The 22,808-nt window shown below is 32.9% G+C and overlaps 1 protein-coding gene across 3 annotated transcripts in view; it reads right to left on the bottom strand.

Moving 5' to 3' along the window:
- NIPBL (NIPBL cohesin loading factor) overlaps positions 1-22,808 on the bottom strand; it is a 206,270-nt gene that overhangs the window by 35,889 nt on the left and 147,573 nt on the right. For all 3 annotated transcript variants that reach the window (XM_046000821.1, XM_046000823.1, XM_046000822.1), the window contains 16 exons: positions 21,506-21,737; positions 20,548-20,699; positions 19,696-19,776; positions 18,888-18,988; positions 17,345-17,483; positions 15,584-15,666; positions 14,870-15,002; positions 13,872-14,015; positions 10,775-10,864; positions 9,295-9,509; positions 9,083-9,185; positions 8,382-8,480; positions 8,134-8,280; positions 5,495-5,629; positions 4,556-4,654; positions 3,156-3,209 (listed from right to left, as the gene is read on the bottom strand). In XM_046000821.1, coding sequence (XP_045856777.1) covers positions 3,156-3,209; positions 4,556-4,654; positions 5,495-5,629; positions 8,134-8,280; positions 8,382-8,480; positions 9,083-9,185; positions 9,295-9,509; positions 10,775-10,864; positions 13,872-14,015; positions 14,870-15,002; positions 15,584-15,666; positions 17,345-17,483; positions 18,888-18,988; positions 19,696-19,776; positions 20,548-20,699; positions 21,506-21,737 — 2,007 coding nt within the window. The remainder of the gene's footprint in view (positions 1-3,155; positions 3,210-4,555; positions 4,655-5,494; positions 5,630-8,133; positions 8,281-8,381; positions 8,481-9,082; positions 9,186-9,294; positions 9,510-10,774; positions 10,865-13,871; positions 14,016-14,869; positions 15,003-15,583; positions 15,667-17,344; positions 17,484-18,887; positions 18,989-19,695; positions 19,777-20,547; positions 20,700-21,505; positions 21,738-22,808) is intronic.

Genomic DNA, 22,808 nt, shown 5'->3' on the forward strand with positions numbered 1-22,808 from the left:
CTGCTTCTAACTTTCCAATAATACATATGGATATTATCTTAGATCCTTTTTTGTAATACTAAATGACAGTTCTGATAGCTACAAATAATTCTTACTCATTTATTGTAATTATCAGATGAAATATGTGGTTGTACAGCCTTTTTGAGATTATTATATCCCATCTGGGATGACTGACAAATATAAGTAAGATGATCACAATGCATTGTAACAGAGCTAATTATTTGACTTAGGAGGGAAATGATACCAAATATATTATGTTAACTTATGAAATAAAAGATGATATACAGAAGATTTAGGAAGAGAACCTAAGATATTACAGACTGAAGAACACATGAAAATACCATGAAGATGTTTAAAACAGGCATCTTAAAAATTTTTTTTAAAAGCAACGTGTAACTGCACACCATCAGATGGCTAAAGTTAAAAAGAATGACAAAAACAAGTATTGGTGAGAATGTAGAGCAACTGGAATATCGCTGGTAGAAATTCAAAATGGTTCAGCCATTTTGGAAAGAATCTGGCCATTTCTCATTCACCACATGACCCAGCAATCACATTTATATGAATTTACTCAAGAAAAATAAACACTCATCCACACAAACATTCATGGCAGCATTATTCAGAAAAGTCTAAACTAGAAACACAAATCCATAAATTTGTGAGTTCATAAAGAAATTACCATAAGTATATACTACTGATAATAGTCAGCAATAAAAATGAATAAAATATTAATATACCAGCAATAGTCTGCTAATTAAAAGAAGTCAAACACAAAAAAACTACATGCTGTATGATCCACTGATATGAAATCCTACAAAAGGTTTAACTTTAGTGACAAAAAGTAGACTGGTTGTTTTCCGGGACCAAGGAAAGAGTACCAACTATAAAGAGGTGCCAAGAAGTTTGAAGGGTGATATTCTAGATCTTGATTGTGCCTCAAGAAAACAATTTTGGTTGACTGTTAAAAATATCGCTAAACATACAATAGTAGACAGAAATAAACGGACTAATTAGACAGGAGCTTGTTAATACAATCAAACAGAAAAAATTTATTTCAAGAAGGGCTTTTAATGAGGTGCCTGGATGGCTCAGCTGGTTGATTCTGGTGCAGGTCATGATTTCAGGGTTGTGAGACTGAGTACACAATGGAGCCTGCTTAAGATTCTCTTTCTCCCTCTCCCATTGGCCCTCCACCCCCCTTCAAGAAGAATAAAAAAGATGGACTTTTAGTAATATATCTTTAGTGAGCTATAGATAAAAAGAAAAGCAAAGTAATCTTATAAACCATACTCAATGTTTTTGTTAATATAGTAGGACAAAGCAAGTAAATTATGTTCCTTTCCTTGGGAACCAGGACTTTTAGCCTAAAGGAAAGAGTAAAACCAAAGAAATAGACTTTTGTAATAAAAAATTTGAATAAAACAATCAATATTAATTCTTGATTTATTTTTGCCTTTCTAAAAAATACGTATTTTTTAGCTCTATCCTCTGGAGAAGGCCCAAAGGTATAATAACCCCTTAGCAAAGAACATCTGCAACATCTAAATTCTTCTCTGCAAAGGGAATTAGGGCTCTTTGGAAAAATGGCTGATTTCAGTTTGGGACAGAAAATGTACAAGCTAAGTCTAGGGCATTTTATAGAGGCCAAAAAGTGATCAGGTTACAAAAGAGTAATAAGGTTATCTCAAAAGTATAAAAGACCAACCTGAAGGGACTAGCACTGGCCAAAGATGGGACAATCTGAACTTCAAAAAAATTAGAACATTTAAAATACAAAGACAGGGCAGATGGGTGGCTCAGCTGGTTAAGTGTCTGACTTGATTTCGGTTCAAGTCATGATCTCATGGCTATGCGATTGAGCCCTGCAACAGGCTGATGCTGGGCATTGCACCTGGTAAGGGTTCTCTTTCTCCCTCTCCTTCTGCCCCTTTCCCTGCTAAAAATATAAATAAAATAAAATAAAATATAAAGACATACAAATCTATTCATTCATGCTGATATTAAAAAAATGAACAAACTCGTTATAATAGGTGCACCCGGTTGACAACATCTAAACTGAAAGTGGGATAAACAACCATTATGTGTCTCCTAATGTGATCACTAACATTCAGCATCATCCTGGTCTCCTACTCCTGAAATTGAACTTCAATACTATTAAGGCAGTAGATCTAAGAGTTTACAGAAAAAAATATGGTGAATAGAGGAATAACTTAAATGACACCAGAAGGAAAAGATCTATGAAATCTAGAATGTGGGACATTCTATAGGAAAACATATAAGTGACATGAAAAAAAAGAGGGGTAAGGGGTTGACTATCATAGATTAAGAGAAGAGACTTAAAAGCCTTACCAACCAAAGCAACTGCAAACCAAATATACAAATACATTTTTGAGACAATCAGGGAAACATGAACATTGAATAGGTATTAGATATTAGGGAAAACTTATTAATATTTATTTTGATGTAGATGATAATGATATTCTGGTTATTTTTAAAAAGTAATTTCTGTTAAATAAATTCTTTAGACACTAAAATGTTTATGGTGAAATGATATAAAGTATGGGGTTTGCTTTAAAAGTACTACAGCCAAGAAAAAATAATTTAAAAAAAATATAAGCGAAGGATTAGAGTAAAATAAGATTGGGAAAATGCTGATAACTTTGAGGCTGGGTGATGAGTACGTCTAACTATTTAAAAATTTCTGAAATAAAAAAATTCATAGGGAAATAAACATTTTTATGAATGAAATTTTAAAGAACAACTGTAGTTTAATTCTGCACTATTATAGGAAATTCTACACATTTTATAACATCAAAAAATGTAAATATATATTTAATGCAATCTGTAAATCTGTAGATTTCATGTCTAACATATAAATTAAAGGGATAAGAAAAAAATAATTATCTGGAAGACAGAGAAGACAGAATTTTGATTACTGATTTAGAAAACTTACTTACAACAGGCATCGAATAATTTATTAAATAGGGATATTAACCAGCACATTCAGCCTAATATACTGAAATAAATGTTCTCCCTCAAAAGAAAAATTCTTAAAAAATAACTGAAAAGATTCTTTTAAATCATAAAGCTTACAAAGAACTAACCTTCTATTAAATTTCATGTTATTTGTTATCAGGAGTCAAAATAACACTCACGTTTTGAAGGAGTTGCTCAAACCAGTCATATCCAGTATCTCTGCATGCTGCAACCTAAGCGGGACAATATGGTGAAACTATGAAAATTAAGAAATTTACTTAAAAATCTGAAAAACAAAAACCAAATCTTTGCTATGTTTTAGCTTGAAGTATACTAATGTCTCAATGTTTTCATTTAAAAAATTAGTTTTAAAGTAAACTATTCTTTTAGTAAACCAGTAATTTACCAATGCTAAACAATTTCATTTTAAAAACACTTTAGAAGATATTCTAGAAACTAGTTTAATGTATTGAAATTAAATAAGGTATCAGAGGAAAGGTGGATGGGAGGATGTGTGAAATAGGTGAGGGGGATTAAAGAGAGCATTTGTTGTGATGAACACTAGATGATGTATGGAAGTGCTGAATCAGTATATTGCACACCTGAAATTCATATTACACCGTATGTTAACTAACTAAAGTTAAATAAAAACTTTAAAAAATACAGGATATTACATTTTGAACAATAACTTCAATTAGAAAAATCTGTAAGATTTAAAACAATAAAAATAGAAGTATTTGCTTATTATTTTCCTTCTAGATAAAAGATTTAAAAGACATGAGTGAAACAAAGATGAACTTGTAAATGATAAATACAAAATGTATGTTCAAAATAAAAAGTACTTTGGGTTGAAAAGGTTTAGAGCTTGTGTGTATAGTTAAACACAATGAGACTTATCTTAACTCATGTTTTCTGAAAAAATACTATTCCATTTTAGGTTGCTGTCCTTGGGCTACTGTTACCTATTCATCCACTTTTCCTTCTTCCCCCTCTCTGTTTTCAATCAGTGGAGGAATACAGAGAATTTTAGTATCAGTGCTTAAGTGAATGAATGCCACGAAGTGATTATGTAGAAATACCAATCTCATTTTCTTTGCACCCTTTGAGTATCTCCAGAAATGTAAAGGGAAGTTCAGCTGACCCTGAACAATGAAGGGTTTAGGGATGCTGACCCCTTGCACACTGGAAAATCTACGTATAACTTTAATTTCCCCCAAACTTAACTTTTAATAGTCTACTGCTGACCAGAAGCCTTATCAATAACATAAACAGTTGATTAACACATACATTGTATGATATATGTATCATATACCATACTCTTACATAATGGAGTAAGCTAGAAGAGAGAAAATAGTAGTAAAAAAAAATCCTAAGGAACAGAAAATACAACTTATAGTACTAAATTGTATCTACTGAAATAAATCCGTGTATAAGTGGACCTATGCAGCTAAAGGGTCAACCATAGTATTAAATGTCAAGATTAACCAAATATCTCATCATTGTCTCTCTCTTCGTAAGAGGGGGTAGGCCTAAACTAGGTTTGCAACCACAGGGACCACAATTTTGTTCCAGTCCTTACCACATCAGTGATGTTTAAAATTTTCCTTGTCATTGCTTCTTTGTCATTGTGCGGAGTTGGAGTAAACCAGAGTTTTTGGAATGTTTCATTTACTAATTTCTAGAAGAAAGAAAATTTCAAACTACACGACTAAAACAAACGGCAAAATTATCAATCCCAAATTCTTATTAAAACCCAAAACAAAGTTGGGGCACCTGGCTGGCTCAGTCAGTACAGCATACAACTCTTGATCTCTGGGTCATGAGTTTAAGCCCCGTGGTGTGAAAAGAATTTATTAAAACAAAACAAACAAACAAACAAAAAAACCCGTCCCAAAGCTATAAATAACTAATCAAAACATAAACTACCAGGAATTTTTGTCATGAATTTCTCCGTTTAGAAACACTCATCAATTAATTTCTTAATTTATCTTTTATAATTGGTAAAAATTTTAAATAGGTGATATTATGCCTAGTCTATGAAATCTGAATAGTATACACTTAAATGTTTGTGATCAAAATAAAAAATATTTTTACTGCTTTTGGGGAAAAGTTGTTAAAAACAAACACAAGAACAAATACAGGGGACAATAATATACAAATAAATTAATGAATAAGATTGAACTTTCAAAGAAGTATTTCTTAACTTAGAAAACCAAATACATACCATTTGAAAATTAATTTGATAATAAACTTCCTGCATATAATGTAATCACTATGATGACATTAATTATAATTCAATTGATTGAGAAAGATCAGATCTTATTAACATAAGATCTAGAAATAAAAACGTAAGAAAGTATGTCGTTTTTGAATTTATAATCTAAAAATGTTGATTCACTTATAAAGGTTTTATAAGTCATATTTTACATATATATCAACAAAATTTAGATACAATGAACACTTAAGTTACTTAAAACACAAATGAAAAAATTTTAAAGTAGTCACCATTTCATCTTACCTTAATGCCCTCTTCATCATTGACTCTGCGAATCATTTTTACACACATTTCCGTAATTTTTGGAAATGTTGGCTGTTCAATACAGATGTCTCTTAGAATCTTTATTACCCTTTTCCTGACACTGATACCAGTATCCTAAGAACAGAAAAGTATTTTTAAATATCAGAAAAAGCAAGATGCTCGATGTATGAAATGTGATAAAATAAAATTAAAAAATAAACACTATCAGGCAGTCTATTGACTACTAACATGATAAAGATGGTCTATATATTTCCTCTCTCTATGCTTTCTTACTAACGTTACTATAAATATGGGTTATTATATTGTTTTACTTTAAAACATAAATTCAAGACATAAAAAATATTAAATAGCACTGAACATATAAGACTAGAACATAAGCTCACCAAAATTAAGTGGAATAAGAAACATGAAGCTTTTAGAATAGTGGCACTTAAACAGCATATGAAGTATTTTTTTTTTCATATTGAAGTATTTTTAACAGAAGTGTTAAACCTAAATCCTATTGAACCACTGTCCCTATCATCTTATAGTGAATAAGAAATACAAGAAACAAAACAAATTAAATAATACCATGAGGAAATAACAAGACTGACCCTGGTCTTTTTAAATGAGTCACTGTCATGGGGCAGTGTATAAAAAAGAGAATACTCTAAATTTTAAAACATGATCACCAAATGCAAAGTATGCTCTTTGACTGGATTCTATTAAAAAAAAAAAAAAAGCTAGAAAATAAATTTTTTCCACCAGTTTTTAGGACTATTGGAGAATCTGAATATAAACTGGTTATTAGATGATATTTACAGACTGTTAATTTGGTTGGATGAGACAGTTTTTGTTTATAAGAGCAGTACCCACATTTTTTTTGGACAGGTAGGCTGAAGTATCCACAGAAGAAGCAGAAAAATGTCTTATTTAATTTAAACTAATTTAGCAAAATAAAGATGAAATACGGTGCTAGATACTTGAGTGTTCACTGAACTATTACTCTTAAGTTCACAAATTTTCATAATTAAAGAGTTTTAAAAAGAAATAAAAAACATTGGACACTTAATGTACAAAATTATTTCCATTATGCAGTCTGACAACCATGAAAATATTTTAGGATATACTACTTGGGTAGGTGCTGTCAGTTCATTAGCTTTGAGAATCTTATTGATTGCGCCTTTCATTCTTTTTTTTTTTTTTTAAGATTTTATTTATTTATTTGACAGAGAGAGATCACAAGTAGGCAGAGAGGCAGGCAGAGAGAGAGGAGGAAGCAGGCTCCCCACGGAGCAGAGAGCCTGATGCGGGGCTCGATCCCAGGACCCTGAGATCATGACCTGAGCCGAAGGCAGCGGCTTAATCCACTGAGCCACCCAGGCGCCCCAACGCCTTTCATTCTTGAAAAGACTAATTCACTAAAAGGAAAAAATTTCTTCCACTCTTTCCTTAAATTCTTTGTTTCAATCAAGATTTTATGCTAGTGGAAGCCGAAATTATCTTGAACTCCCAGTCACATAATATTCTGATAGCAAACTAAAGGTAGATAAACTCTTATCACTGTGGGGAATACCCAATCCTATGCCTGATACACTTCTGTTGAGTTAACAGAAGTCAATATGCCTGCAGTGGGTGATGTGGAAATTCCACAGATATTCTGTAATGCCAATGTTTCCTGTTTCCTTTTATTTTCCAAGAAAAGGCTTCAGAGCCAGAGAATTCCATGACATACAAAAAAAGACGATCTTAGGATAGCATTTAAGTTTGTTCTTAAGACTCAAATGGCTTTCTCATTTCATTTTATCTAAAACCTGTCATAATCCAGATTTAAGGAAACACGCAGATATATACAAAAGGATCCAAAAATATGGTCAGATACCAAAATTCTGCACTTACCTCTCAACAAAATAGTTCCTCCTGTTTATATACATACATACAAATTTATTCTAGATTCCTGTCCAAAATATTTATGCCATTTGTAGTTCCTATCATTTACTTAATGAAAACTTGCACCATTAAAAGGCAGTAGTAACTGAAAAAAGGAGTCCAATTTTCGACAATGATTTGTTTTACTGTATCAAGCAGTAAACAAGTTCTTCTTCAGTTCTTTGTTTGGGTCTGGGGATGAGTGGGCCTGAAATCTGTGTCTCCTGCCCTTGTTGGCACTCTGTCCAATCATTAGCTCTCAGCTCAAGGTAAGGTAGGAATGGAGGACCTTTTTTCTGCTTTCTAAATCTGGGAGACTGGAGATTGAATTTGCCCAGTACTCTGCTGTCCAGCCACCCCTTTCCGGATTCAGTTCTTGGCACCAGGAGTACCTATGAGCTTCCCGCCTTCAAACCCACTGACTCATCAGCACTATAGGGTCACAAACCATAGCTTTTAATATTTAATCTGGTTTAAACTGTCTTTAGGGTGGCTATGTAAAATAGACACTGACAAGTTTTCCTGGGGGGGTGGTGGTGGTGGAAGAAACATGTCCCCCTTCAGAAAGTTGCTATAGTACAGAGATTAGGCAATATAAATATATGATTGATACCTATTTTTCTAACTTTTCTAGTTTAACAATTAAAAAAATGTGATACTAGAAATCATAAGTACTATGAATCATAATAAAAATGACAAAACAAACATACCAATATTCTTTCAATCAGCATATCATAATACTGCTCAGCAAGCTGAGGTCGACAAAGAACAAATCGACCTAATAATTCTACTGCTGCTTCTCGAACACTAGTGGAATTATCCATTAATCGTCCATGAACTCCTCGTTGCATATCAAGCTAAAGGAAAATGAAGAAAATATAATTTATACTAAGTAGAGCTAATACTTTAACTTGAATGCAGTACGCAAATAAGAAGAATCATTTGTACTCTTCTTTACCCTTGCTAGAATACTGGGGTCTACAGCAACAACCTCAGATAAACACTTCATTGCTTTTGTTCGAACGGCAATTGCATTTTCACCAAGAACTCGAAGGATCTGCCAAGCAAACATTGATATTTTCAAAATTTTAGAACATGTAACATTTAACAAAAAATAGCATGAAAACATGAGAAATAAATGAAAATAAATACTGTATTTACATCCCTTTAACTTTTATATGAGTAAAAGATGTTATCTTACTGATCCAAAGTTTTTACTTAAAGGTCAGTACAGTAAGTGAGGCATTCTATAGGGTCCTTCTTTTATCCTGGCATTCTCAATTAAACCTGTTTTTTATTGCTATGCTTCATTTGCAAGGACTCATAGCCTACTAAAACCTTGCTATGAGTAACTAATTCAGGATATTTAGTATCACTTAAGTAATAATTTGGTAATTGAATGTTTTTATAACATCATTCTACCTATATTATATGTATATTCATATAGATATATACCCATTTCTCTGTAAAACAACAATCAATATGTAAAAAGCATGCAAAAAAAAAGACCTTTAACATATATGAAACACAGAAACAAATGCTACTTTCATAATCTTTTAAAATATCTGTTCCCAATGGTAAACAGACATAAACTACCCCACAAATATCCATAGTCAGAAAAACCAGTATCACTGCATAAGGAATTCTGGTCCAGTTTACCTGTGTCAAATAAATATCAAAGCTCTGGAAAAACGGCCTCATAGAGGCCAAGTATCGAACAATCAAACAAGCATCATCATAGTCCACAGTATCAGAGTTCATCCTACAACAGAAAGTCATTAAATTTTCATTTAATTTTTTGCAAAGTACATAAATAGATATCAGAGACATAACTGACTAAAAATGTAAAATGCTTTTCCTCTGGATCTTACTTTAATGTGCTGAACTGAGAAGGTGTGGTTTTGATAATGCTTCTTAGAAACTTCTTCCGGTTTTCAGCTCGATGCATGATTTGACCAGTTGTCTCAACTTCCTTCGCATGATGTGTTCCTTCAGACGATTCTTCATCTTTTTGTGATTTCATTGCTTTTTCTGTTTCCAGAGTTGTGTCACGGAACCACTGGGCTATATAGAATTTGCGAGAAAACTGAAGAGAAAATAGATTAAGACTTGAGGTTGATGAAATTAACAAAATTTCAAAATGAAATTAGTAAGAAAATTTCCAATCTATTGATAAAGTGTGCTTACTATCAGGAATAAATATTAAGGTGTACTTCAAAGCAACCTCCAGCTGATAAAAAGAGATTTTAAGAAAGGTGGAAGGTTTGATTATCGAATGATATAAAGCTTACTATTTTACTTTGTCTTAGCACTTATATTAATGATGTCAAAAGATAATTTGATAAACATAGTTGTATTAAATCTAGACTACTACTATCAATTACCTAACAAAGGACAGTATCACTCATAGGCCAGTAAAATTAGATGATAGGTCAACAGGGAAAGTTTAGAACAATAGGATATAAGGCTAAAAGTAAAAACTCTAGTCACTTTCAAAATACCACCTTACTTCTTCAAGAAATATACAGCCAGTTATTTTATTTTTTTTAATTTTATTTAATCATTTGACAGAGGGAGAGAGAGATCACAAGTAGGCAGAGAGGCAGACGGCGGGGGGGGAAGCAGCCTCCCCGCTGATCAGAGAGCCTGACACGGGGCTTGATCCCAGGACCCCGAGATCATGACTTGCGCTGAAGGCAGAGACTTAACCCACTGAGCCACCCAGGTGCCCCTATACAGCCAGTTATTACCAAAATATTTTAACACTGTTTCTTTCAATGCAGACCGAAAACCAGCAGTAGTTGGCTGAAAAGCTTAGTTATCTCTTTAGGCTGCATATCCCATCAGCAAAAAATTTAAGAAAGTACCCAAAAAATTTAAGAAAGAACTCTATTCCTAATAGAGTTTATAAATTTTATACATGAACCTATTATACTAATAATTTGGATATATAATGTACATACAAATATAATTAAGGATTATATTTAAATATAAACAAACACATGGAATTCTAATACCTTCTTTTTATGCTAATAGATCACCCAAAGCACAACCTGGGCCATGTCCACCATGAGAAGCAATGATCTGGCTCAGTCTCAAAGGTAACTATGAAAAGATGTCTATTTCCCATGTCATCACACCATTTTAGTGTAATATAATACCTGTACCAGAATTTCATATAAGACAAATCAATTTATAATCCTTCTTTTTTTTTAAGATCATCAAGTATCCTTTTGTTTCAAAAATCAGTATTCCCAATAATTCTCCTTTTCAGCACACTTCCCAATTTTCTTTCAGACCCAATTTGAATTTCATGTGTTATTTCCAAAAAAAGGGAGAAAAGATACCTACCACTAGTGAAGGATCAGTCTCAGTGTTTTCATCCAAGTAATCAAGCAATGCTTTCTGCAGTTGTTGTATTTCATCTTCTCCTCCTGAAACCTACAGAATAAACCAAGTAAGAACAAAAAAGATATTACTAGTATGCTTTAATAATTTATCTAGTTGTAGACACAAATCTGAGTGGGAAAAAACCTGATAAATGATAAAACTGAAAATATAAGTATAGCAATTTAAAGGAAAAAACAATACTACTTTTGAAAAACATTATTAATTGGTAACAAACTGGCCTTTATTTTTATTTTTTTAAAGATTTTATTTATTTATTGGACAGACAGAGAGATCACAAGTAGGCAGAGAGGCAGGCAGAGAGAGAGGAGGAAGCAGGCTCCCTGCAGAGCAGAGAGCCCGATGCGGGACTCGATCCCAGAACCCTGAGATCATGACCTGAGCCGAAGGCAGCGGCTCAATCCACTGAGCCACCCAGGTGCCCCTTGGCCTTTATTTTTATGAACTATATGTCATCTTTATTTGAAGGAGGTGCAGGTAGTAGGCATGAAAATTATCAGAATAGTGTGTTAAGTATTCTGAGATAGGAAGGTCCTAGCACTGGTTTTCTGTATGGAAAAAAAGAGGCAACTCCAAACTTTTAATCTAAAAATGGAAATTGTTGGGATGCGTGGTTGGCTCAGTTGTTTAAGCATCTGCCTTCAGCTTGGGTCACGATCCCAATGTCCTCGAATTGAGTGTTCTGCAAGGGGCTCCTTGCTCAGCAGGGAGTCTGCATCTCCCTCTGCCTGTTGTTCCCCTTGCTTGTGCACTCTCCCTCTCTATCAGACAATAATAAAATCTTTAAAAATGGAAAATGTTATCTGTTATCTGTCTTACCATGTATTATAGGTGTCTTTGGGATATTTAAAAACATTCTGGAAGAGAAATACTTTTATTTATAATACAAAACAGTACTTTATTTCATGTAGGATATTAAGTATATAGTAGGTGGGGTGTTCACTTCATCTAGGAACAGAAAAATACTGAATCTTTAGGTCTTGTCAAGAACAATACACAGCCAGAAACTGTGAGCTGGCATTCATACCTACAGCTTATATTCTAGCTTTACCACACAAAATGCCAATATGATTTAGGATATCTCTAAGTAGAAAAACAAAGATCAGAATAAACCATGTTGTAAGAGTGTGGCAAAATGGATACATGGGGAAATATACAAGGAAAGTAAAAGAGGATGGAGGATCCTGAAATATCTTGTGCCACAAAGTTCTCAAAGAAAGATGGGAACATCAAAAAGATACAAAAGCCAGTTACAACGGGCTCTCACTGGTTATATCTAGGACGATCTGACCATTAAAATAATGATAGCAACAAATAAAACCTATGAAATAGAATAGAAATGGCAACATTATATTAGATGGGAGTATCGTATTAATGGTAATTTCCTGCTTTTGAGAAGTGTACTGGGATATTTAAGCAAGAGTTCTTATTCATAGAAAATATACACTAAGCACTGGTTCTCAAACTTTAGCATTCATTAGAATCACCTGGAGGGTCTATCAAAAAACAATGCTGGGCGCCTGGGTGCTCAGTGGATTAAGCTGCTCCCTTCAGCTCAGGTCATGATCTCAGGGTCCTGGGATCAAGCCCCGCATCAGGCTCTCTGCTCAGCGGGGAGCCTGCTTTCCCCTCTCTCTCTGCCTGACTCTCTGCCTACTTGTGATCTCTGTCTGTCAAATAAATAAATAAAATCTTTAAAAAACAATCAAACAAACAAAAAACAACAATGCTGGGCTCCACCCAAAAGAATTTCCAATTCAGCAGGAGAGTCCTGAGAATGTGCGTTTCCAGCAAGTTCCTAGGTGATGTTAATACTAGTGCTTCTTCGCTGCCTTCAGCTCAGGTCATGATCTCAGGGTCCTGGGATCGAGCCCTGCATCAGGCTCTCTGCTCAGCAGGGAGCCTGCTTCCTCCTCTCTCTCTGCCTGCCTCTCTGCCTACTTGTGATCTCTCTCTCTCTAATAAATAAATAAAATCTTAAAAAAACAACAACAACAACAACAAAAAAAAACAAAACAAAAAAACTAGTGCTTCTTGTCCAGGGAATCATACTTTGAAATTCAAGGGTAATGAAGGCATTAAGCTTGCTCATATAGTTCAGAAAAAAAAAATGAACACACAGATAGGCATGCATGTATATTATGCATGCATGTAAATGCTGCGCAAAGATAAAGCAAATGTTATAAATTATCAACAGGTAAGGAATTTGGGTGAAAGTTTTGTGGGAACTCTTTGTACTATTCCTCTAACTTTTTATAAGTTTAATATATAAATTATTATATTATGAATATAAGTTATTTCAAAATTCAAAGTATACTAAAAAATATAAGAGGCATTTCTAATGGTCAGAATAAATATGGCTATGAATGTTAAAAAAAAAGATAGAAGGAAAATGAAAAAAAGTTGTATATGGTAGGATTAGAGGTCATTTACCCACCATGTTCTTAAGTAACTTTTAGCATTACTACCACCTCATCCACACTTAAAAAAAGTGAAGCAATAAAATAAAACTTTTTCTGCCAGACATGCTGTAACTATCTAATAAAATGAAAGGAAGACCTCCTCACCTTTCCCCAATATAAAAAAATGATAAAAATTCAAAGGTATAAAAATGACTTGACTGGGAATGTTAAATCATCATCTTAGTAAACTAAAGATCTTTTTTTAATTTTTTTTTTTTTTCTTTCGACAGAGATCACAAGTAGGCAGAGAGGCAGGCAGAGAGAGGAAGGGAAGCAGACTCCCAGCTGAGCAGAGAGCCTGATGTGGGGCTCGATCCTAGGAGCCCGGGATCATGACCTGAGCTGAAGGCAGAGGGTTTAACCCACTGAGCCACCCAGGAACCCCTAAATTAAAGATTTAAATAAAACTTAGTAAAACAAAACAGAAAACAGCATACATTCACAGGAGTAGTTTGCAGAAACGAAGTAAATGTTAGATCTTACTCTGAATCTATAAAATGCAATATAACACTAATATAAGAATACCTAAAGAAATACTTAATATTTATCTCCATAATTTTAATCTTTTATCTCAATACCTGTTTTAAAATTCGTTCTATAGACCCCTGATCCATTTTGCTTGTAACAGCATCTTTCCTTAATCGTGCAGCAACCGTTCCAAGGTAATCAAGAGATGCCACTCTTAAAGCCATCTCTGTTGACTTGTTACTGAACTGATGGACCTAAACATAAAAATAATTTTTATTTAATCAATTTATAAATTTTAATAGCAATTTATCATAAAAATTCCAAATCTATGTTGTATTATCTGAAATGTAAACTTTTTTCCTTGTGATATTGTTTCATAAATGACTGCCTTTTGAGAGTTTCTGGAATCTGAACATTTTCATTAAAAAAAGTATAGACTAATCCTCCCTAAGAACACAGTCATTTTCTCTAAATGCAGGCTCAACTGCTTACGTGTGAAAAATGGGGTATTACTGAGTAAGAATTTCTTATACTGGAATTCTAATGCCTATGAAATGTTATCTTGGTTTCAGAATAGTATTAATGCATTTTCTGGTTCACAGAATGTAAGGTCCCCAAAACTTTGTAACAATTTGCATTACATAGTTTAAATATACATTACAAATAAAAAGAGACATCATAATATTTCTTTGCATTTTCCTATTATATTACATGAGAACTAGATGTGTCATGTTTTTAGAAATACTCTTAATGATGACAAAGTGTTCATATTAATCAGTTTCATGCTTTGAAATGAGTTTATGGCAATAACTTGTGATTCAGTGTTGAGATGCTTTTAACTAACAATATAGCACTTCCAAACCGAAGAAAAAAGTTTTTAAAGCACTGCTGTATCATGTAATGAAATGAAGGCACCAAAATCACAAGATTTCAAAGTTTTCTACAAGGTACTGACAATACTGTGTACAATTATGCACATGCAAAAATAAAGATGCAATGGTCATATTTCCTTACACATTTTTAAAGAATTCATCATCTGTGAATCAGAGTACATCCTCATTATGTTGTCTTCTAGTAATCTAATAATCTTTAAATGCTATACTCTTACCAACAATCTCCCTAACAAACTAAGGAGTAGTTCAGCAGCTGGCCATTCAGGCTTATTGACTGTTGAAAGAAGGTCTTGAACAAAATTTTCAAATAGTGGTCTGTAATCTTCTTCACCTTGCTTACTACCACATCTGTTTGAAAATAAATAGTGAAAAGGCTGTGAATTTAGGTGACATGTCCACCAATATGACTGCAATTTTGTTAACTAAGTTTTCTTTTCCCCATATGTAATAACAAGGTATAAGAGAGTACATTAAATATAATATGGCATAAAATGAATCTATTTCTCAAATTTCACTCTTCCCCCTGCTAGCGAATTCATTTATTGCCTCTTATAAACATTACTTTCCATCAAGTATACCACATTTTAAAAAATCTCTTTCTCTGAAATTACCACAAATTCTTATGAAGGCCTACTAAACTTCTCTCTACAAATTTTCCTATTCAATTAGAATTCCCCAAAATTTACTGAAGAAAAACTATAGAATTTCAATCCAGTACTTTAACTTGTAGAGTCAAACAAATACTTAAGTTCCCAAGAAGATTTTAATATTTCAAATGCCTCATTTTAAAGATCAGAAGACCAAGGACCACAGTGACATATTCAAGGTTCAGGTTATGGCAGGAAATTGGATTAACCATTTACCTAAAATAATTAAACTTATCTTCTATGCTGGGGAAATAAAAATCAGATTACGTTAGTTTTGCTCACTTTTTAAGGAAGATGGAAAGGAAGTTTTGGGCTGTTCTCATGGCTGTTTCATAAGAGTTGGTAATGACAACATCTTGGTCAACCTAGATTGAGAAAAATGAATTTACATGGATATAAGAAATAATCAAAACATAAGTTTATTCAGTTGCTACTATCATGTTATTACTGAACAGGGGCAATACATTTAAACAGTAAGAAGCTTATGGGGATCTGGTGGCTCAGATGGTTAAGCATCGACTCTTGAATTCAACTCAAATCATGATCTCAGAGTCATGAGACTGAGCCCTGCTATGGACATGGAGCCTGTATAAGTTTCTCTTTCCCCCTCCCACTGCCTCTCCCCCTCTTCCCTCCCTAAAAAAAGAAGCTTAAACTATTCTTTTATATATAAAGACAGAAGCTACAATTGGTAAACACATTTTAGTACTTTATAAAAACTAAACAGAGTTCATTTTAGCTTATTAAAATATAAAAGAGTAACAAATGTGGTTAGCAAATGCAGTATCAACAATTTCTCACTGATCTAGGTCAGAAGAAGAAGAAATTGATTGAAAATACAAAAAGAATTTAGAAAAAGGCATTTCAAGTTCAAAGTTTAGGAAATGCTGCAATACAATACAAAGCGAAACTCAATTCCTTCATGGGAAATTTCAAGATTAAGATATATGGTCAATTCAAAGTTTTGGAAGCCCAAAGATGAAAAATACATGAAAAAGCTCACTAGTTACCAGGAAAATGCAAAATTACATGGTATCATTGCAGACTGACTAGAGTAGGCAAAAATCTAAACAAACTAAGCTAGAGTACTACTTTTCTGAGTAAACTGACAAGTTCTAGTAAAGTTGAAAATTCTTGTAAAAAAATACATGTACACTATGATTTAATATTCTACTTCTAAGTATACCTACAGAAACTCTTAAACTGTGATACAGTTGTATATGTTTAACCCAAGTCACGAGAATCTGTTATTAGTTATTATGTATTAAAAACAATGTTGACTGAAAAAAACAGCTATAATGTCACTATCATTTACTTAAGTTTAAAAAATTATATGCAGAGAACTAAATAAATAAATAAATGGAGGGTCACAAATATTCTCGTGATACCTGTCACCAAAGACAAGGAAGGAAAGACTGGAAAGAAAACAACCAGATTGGGAGAGCGGCCTCAAGTTTTTTGATAGGCATTTTTCACTTAACTTACTTAATTATATACATACGCAAAATTCTGAAAATAACAAAAGAAACAAAATCATCCCTGTTTTCTTTTTAAACTTTTACAGGACTATAAGAACTTGGAAAACCTGTAAGCTTTGATGGGTAAAAGCTACAAAACAAAACAAAAAATCTTAGCTACGGTTACTCAACGATGAGGTATAAATTCATCTCCTACATGAGAATTACATAAATTATATTACAATTATATATTATGTAGCAGTACAGATATTACATATAATAATATTCACTTGCACAATGACTATCTAACTTCAGACTTAGTGGTGGACTGAAAAGCCTGTTAGCTATTATCATTCTCATTTTATACCAGAAGAAACAAACTCGGGTTAAAAGATCCATATGTCTCGTGACTGGCAGACAAAGTAGTCACTACCAGAACTCATGTTTCTTAAAATTAGTCTAGTGCTCTACAAGGATCCTAAAGACCAGCCATAAAACTCTAATTAAGAACTTCAGTTTTATAAGAATGGCAGAGAATTCAGGTGCTTCTTCCTATAAAAGTACAAAGTTATAAAAGATTCCTTACTTTTTTATTTGAGTCCTCTTCTGAATTAGAGTCCTTCTCTGATGATGGTAAGTGTACCACACACTGAATTAGTTGTAAAACCAGGGCTGTAACCATCTGGATATACATTGGCTCTCCATCCATATCACTACTATTTAACCTTTAGTGGAGAAAAAAATATTTAAATCATACAAAGAATGAAGAGAATTTCATTCTACATGTCATCTATCATCTGAAAATTTCAGGATGCTTTACTAATATTTCTAGACATTATTTTTAGTGCCTGTAATAGTGTCTTTAAGTCTAATTATTTTTATTAAATTAGAAAAAGTACCAATTCAATATCTATACATATTTAGGTAATCAAAATAGTCAAAGGAAAATGCAATATTTAACACACATTTAACACAAATTTCTATATTTTATATGCACTGCAAAGATTTATACATGAAAAATATCAAATACTTCTCAAAATGATTTTTAAAATGAGAAAAGTCTTCAAGATTTCCAAATGCCCATACATTCTGGTACTTATTTTCTTATTAAAATCTGCTACACAGTCAGCTCTTGATTGTCTGTGTTAGGGTGTGTGGGCAGTGGCACAGAACATAAAAAAAATCAAATTTAAATATTTAAGCCTAAAGATACTATAAAGGTGTAAGAATTCTTGTATATGCTCATAGCTTTTCTTCAGGTTTAATAGACTACATACAATTAGCCCAAAAAATTAAGGTAAGAACAACCACTTTACGTGAGAAAGCCTTCAAAACAATCCAAATACCTGGCATATAGCGTTCTATATGCCAGGTGAACACACTTAATCACTCAGGAAATTATAATAGTTATGATAATGATGATGATTCCCTATGACAACAAAGACAATAATAATCCACTGCTGACTACAGCAGTGGATAACATTTCTTAATTACCCTGTGCTTAGTGACTTAAGAACATTTAATCTCCATGTCTGTTCTCCACATTGCTGCCAGAGTAATCTTCCAGCTTTTAAAAATACTATTTAATGACTTCCTACTGTATAAAGGATTAAGTCCAAGTTCCTTAGTATGGCTTATAAAACACTTGAACTGCCTTTGACTTTTTCAAGTCATATTTCCTATCATGGCTTAATCAGGGATGATTTTGCCCCTCAGGGGATATCTGCCAGTGTCTGGAGAAAATTCTGGTTGTCACAACTGAAGGGGGTGGGTGGGTGGTTCTCTTATCATCTAGAAGTTATAGGTCAGGTATGCTGCCAAGCATCTTACTATGTACAGAACAGCCTGTCACAACAAAGTATTAACTGCCCAAAATGTCAATAGCATCATGACTAAAAAACCCTGTCATAGATCTTTACACATGAGAATCAATGAACTTCTTTAAGTCCCCCAAATATGCACTGCTTTTTCACATATCTAAGCTATTCTTCATGCTGCTCTGACTGAATTGCCTCTCTTTTATTTGATCACTAAAATAAAAATCACAGATGATTATGAATAAATTTATAAGGACTAGAATATAATGTAATTCTTCATTGTACTTATTAGCCTTTGCTATAATTAGTTACCTGAAGTTCCTCAAACTCCTCTTGCTGGTTGGTAATCTTGCAAGTGAAGTAAAAATTTCTTCCAAAATTAATTGTCTATGTTTTTCATATCTTGAGAATACCTGTTTAGTAATTATGAGATCTCAAATTTAGTTTATTATAATTATTTGAAAACAAGAACATTGTATCACAAGATAAAAAATATTATGTCATTTACAATGAAAATGTTTTCAACATCTTCAATGACAATAAACTTAATTTACACTACTTTTCCATCCTTAATTATAACATTCTTGTAGAAGTAGCATATACTAGTTTTAGTTAGAGGATTATACTATCTTGGAGATGGAAAGACAAAATTTAAATGATTTTAAATAATTCTGATTTAATTATAGATATTAAGGAATTATTAATTATTTTTTTAAAATTTAGAGGGGAAAAATAAAACAAGACAAAATCAGAGAGGGAGACAAACCATAAGAGACTCTTTATTGTAGGAAATAAACTAAGAGTTGTTGGAGGGGAGGAAGGTGGAGGGATGGTGTAACTGGGTGATGATGGACATTAAGGAGGCATGTGATGTAATGAGCACTGGGTATTATATAAGACTGATGAATCACTGAACTCCACCTCTGAAACTATTAACATACTATATTGAAAAAAATAAAAATTTAGAAGAATTTAAAATAGAAGGCACACAAAAAATAGTCCTTATACTGAAATAAATCTATGGAAAACTTTAATCTTCATTAATTTTTACAAATTTGAATTAAATGATATCAATATTATTTTTCTGGTGGGATAACTAAAAGTATGACTTTATACTTACTGCAGTGACTAACTTAATGGCACATAATTGTAGTTCACTGACATTTTCCACGAAAAATGGTGTAATTCCCATTGATGATACCTGCACACATAAAAAGTAATCAGTATACATCTCTAGTTGATTTCAGTAACATTCTACCTTAACTAAATTCCAAAATATTCATAAACTTACTGGAAGAAACTGAGAGGGCATTTTCTTTCCCCTCATTAATCATTAGTATTGATCTGGTTCTTTCTCTGCTCCTCTCACCCTCAAGCACATTAGTACATACTTTCTTTTCATAGCCACCATTCCTCTGAACTCCACATTTTGAGTTGATAAATGTCACAATTAAAAAAAAATACATTTTGCTACTCTGGATGAAAATATTATGACATATTTCAAAGGAAGTAATCATTTACCTTTCAAAGAACTTAAGAGTTTAGAGTTTATACTACATTCACCTTTTATCCTCAATGTTTCTTTTTTTTTTAAAGATTTTATTTATTTGACAGACAGAGATCACAAGTAGGCAGAGAGGCAGGCAGAGAGAGTGAGAGGGAAGCAGGCTCCCTGCCGAGCAGAGAGCCCGATGCGGGACTCGATCCCAGGACCCTGAGATCATGACCTGAGCCGAAGGCAGCGGCTTAAACCACTGAGCCACCCAGGCGCCCCTCCATGTTTCTTTTTAAAACTTCCCTGGACTTGTATTTCTTCATTTTATATGTATCTTCTGAATGGAAAAAATTAACATCATGCTGGCATTATTACTGAGTGAGCAAGGTTATGCTGAACTCACCTAGCCTCTCAATTCTTACATTGTTTGGTCTAGAAATATAACAAAATGCTTAAAAAAAAAAAAAACAAACTTACCTGAAGAATTGTTGTGTCTGTAAGAAGCTGTATCTCTAGCAACTCTGATAAGCTGCTAACAATGTCACAAACTTTATTATAAAGCATTACTATTACTCTCTGCTTATGGGTAGAACATTTAGCCCGTTTTGCCTTTGAACTTAACAAGCCTCCTAAAATGAAAGAAAAATTTCAAACAAGTAATTTATCAACTTTTAATTAACAGTAATGAAACAGTATTCTGAATTAAGGGAACACATTTTTTGGAGGGGGATGGGTGCTACATAAAAATATAACCTGGCAAATAAAGCTGGTATTTACTTAAAAACAGAAAACTATTCTCTAGGGATATTTAGATAGCAAGTAATCATTCTTGTAACAGATAATCTATAGCACATTCCAGAGGCTACTAAATTCTTGTAAAATATGTATCTTTATTTCTATTTTTTTCCTCATTGGTACAGGAAGAGTAAGATTATACTTCCCTTTAAATCAACTTGCAATTATTAAACAATAAGTAATTAACTATAGATTATTTATAAACCAAGTATGTCCCCCTCTCGCTAAATGCACACATTAACTATTTCACAGTTCACTTATTTATAAAGATAATAAATAAGGGAAAGAGTAAACATCTTGAATCAATCCACTTTGTAAATAACTAATATTCTGCATAAAATTAGGGTGAAGTTATGAAGAGAACCAGAAGTTAAAATTATCTGGGATTTTCCCTGACCAGTAGAAATTACTTCCATTATATGTAAATATTTGCTAAAGAAATTATACCTGAACAAGTACTGGATTAACTAAAAGTTCTACACTCTAGTCAAATCAAAAGTCAGTATTTATTACCATCTATATGATCTAGTAATTTTTGTGCCATTTTAAGTTACTGCATTCTGACCCAACATAAGAAAATTATTTAACAGGTAATTTTGACATAATACTCAAAACTTTTAATATAAAAAGGCAAACTAACCTCCATGAGGATCTAATCTGTAAACAGGATCATACTGAGGATAAAGAGTATTCTGCAAATGAAATTTAGTGTATTGTATAACTCTTTCAATTACATCCTCAATATATACAGCTTTTGGCATGTTAGGGGATGTCATAATGTTGATAGTTGTAAGACAGGCATCTGCTGATTTTGTAACTCTCTCCATAATAAGGTCTCTCCATAATCTTTCTTCATCTTCAGTATCGTTATTCTATAAAACAGCACATTGTTAATGAAATGGAAATAAACACATTTATAGGTTAAAATATTAAGAAATTATGATATGTTCGATTTTCATGGTAAATGTTTTAATGTATGTACCTTTTTTTTTAAAGTAAGCTCTACACCCAATGTGGCGCTTGAACTCATGAGCCTGAGATCAACAGTCATGTGCTCTACTGACTGAGCCAGCCAGGTGTTCTGATGCTTGTTCATGGATGTTCATGAACATCAGGAATGAAGTACAAATACTGGTGTTACTTTAACATTTTTCTTTCAAAGTTTTCAAACATAATACACTCTATCTCCTAATTTCACCACTAGATGACACTCCAATAACAAAATTATAGTATCTTCAATGTACTTTATCCAACCTAAGATTCTAGCTAACAACTATAATTGTATATAAATAATTTTATGCTTGGAGTATGAACGCTATAGTCAAAACTTTGCAAATTCTGTCTGTTGTTGAGAACAAAGTAAAAATTTAGAGGATGAATGGTAGAGCTGCATTTAAAAGTAGTAAAATGTGAAAAAAAAGGTAGTAAAATGTTATTGACTCAATCATTCTCATATTTGTTTTTCAGAAACAGTATTTTTGAAACAAAGGTTAAAAAGTAGTTATTATGCAGACTACTGAAAACATAATTTATTTTCTAAAATGGGTAACTCGACAACTGACAGACGATTGCATCTTAATTTACATACTGGCAACTTACGTTACAAATGGGAAGGAATGCTTTTACTTTTTTATTTTTAAAGATTTTATTTATTTGAGAGAGAGCGAGAGAGAGCAAGCGAGCACGAGTAGGGGGAGGGGCACAGGGAGAAGTCTGCTGAGCAGGTAGCTCAATGTGGGACTTGATCTCAGGACCCTGGGGTCATGACCTGAGTGGAAGGCAGATGCTTAACTGACTGAGCCACCCAGGCACCCGGAAGGCGTGCTTTTAATTTTTTGAAAATGAATATCCTTCTCTCACATGTTTACTTAGGAAATAGTACCTTTTTTTTTTTTTTTTAAGATTCCATTTATTTACTTGACAGAGATCACAAGTAGGCAGAG

This window comes from Meles meles, chromosome 3 (assembly GCF_922984935.1).
Source record: "Meles meles chromosome 3, mMelMel3.1 paternal haplotype, whole genome shotgun sequence".
In the NCBI taxonomy this organism is placed as follows: domain Eukaryota; kingdom Metazoa; phylum Chordata; class Mammalia; order Carnivora; family Mustelidae; genus Meles; species Meles meles.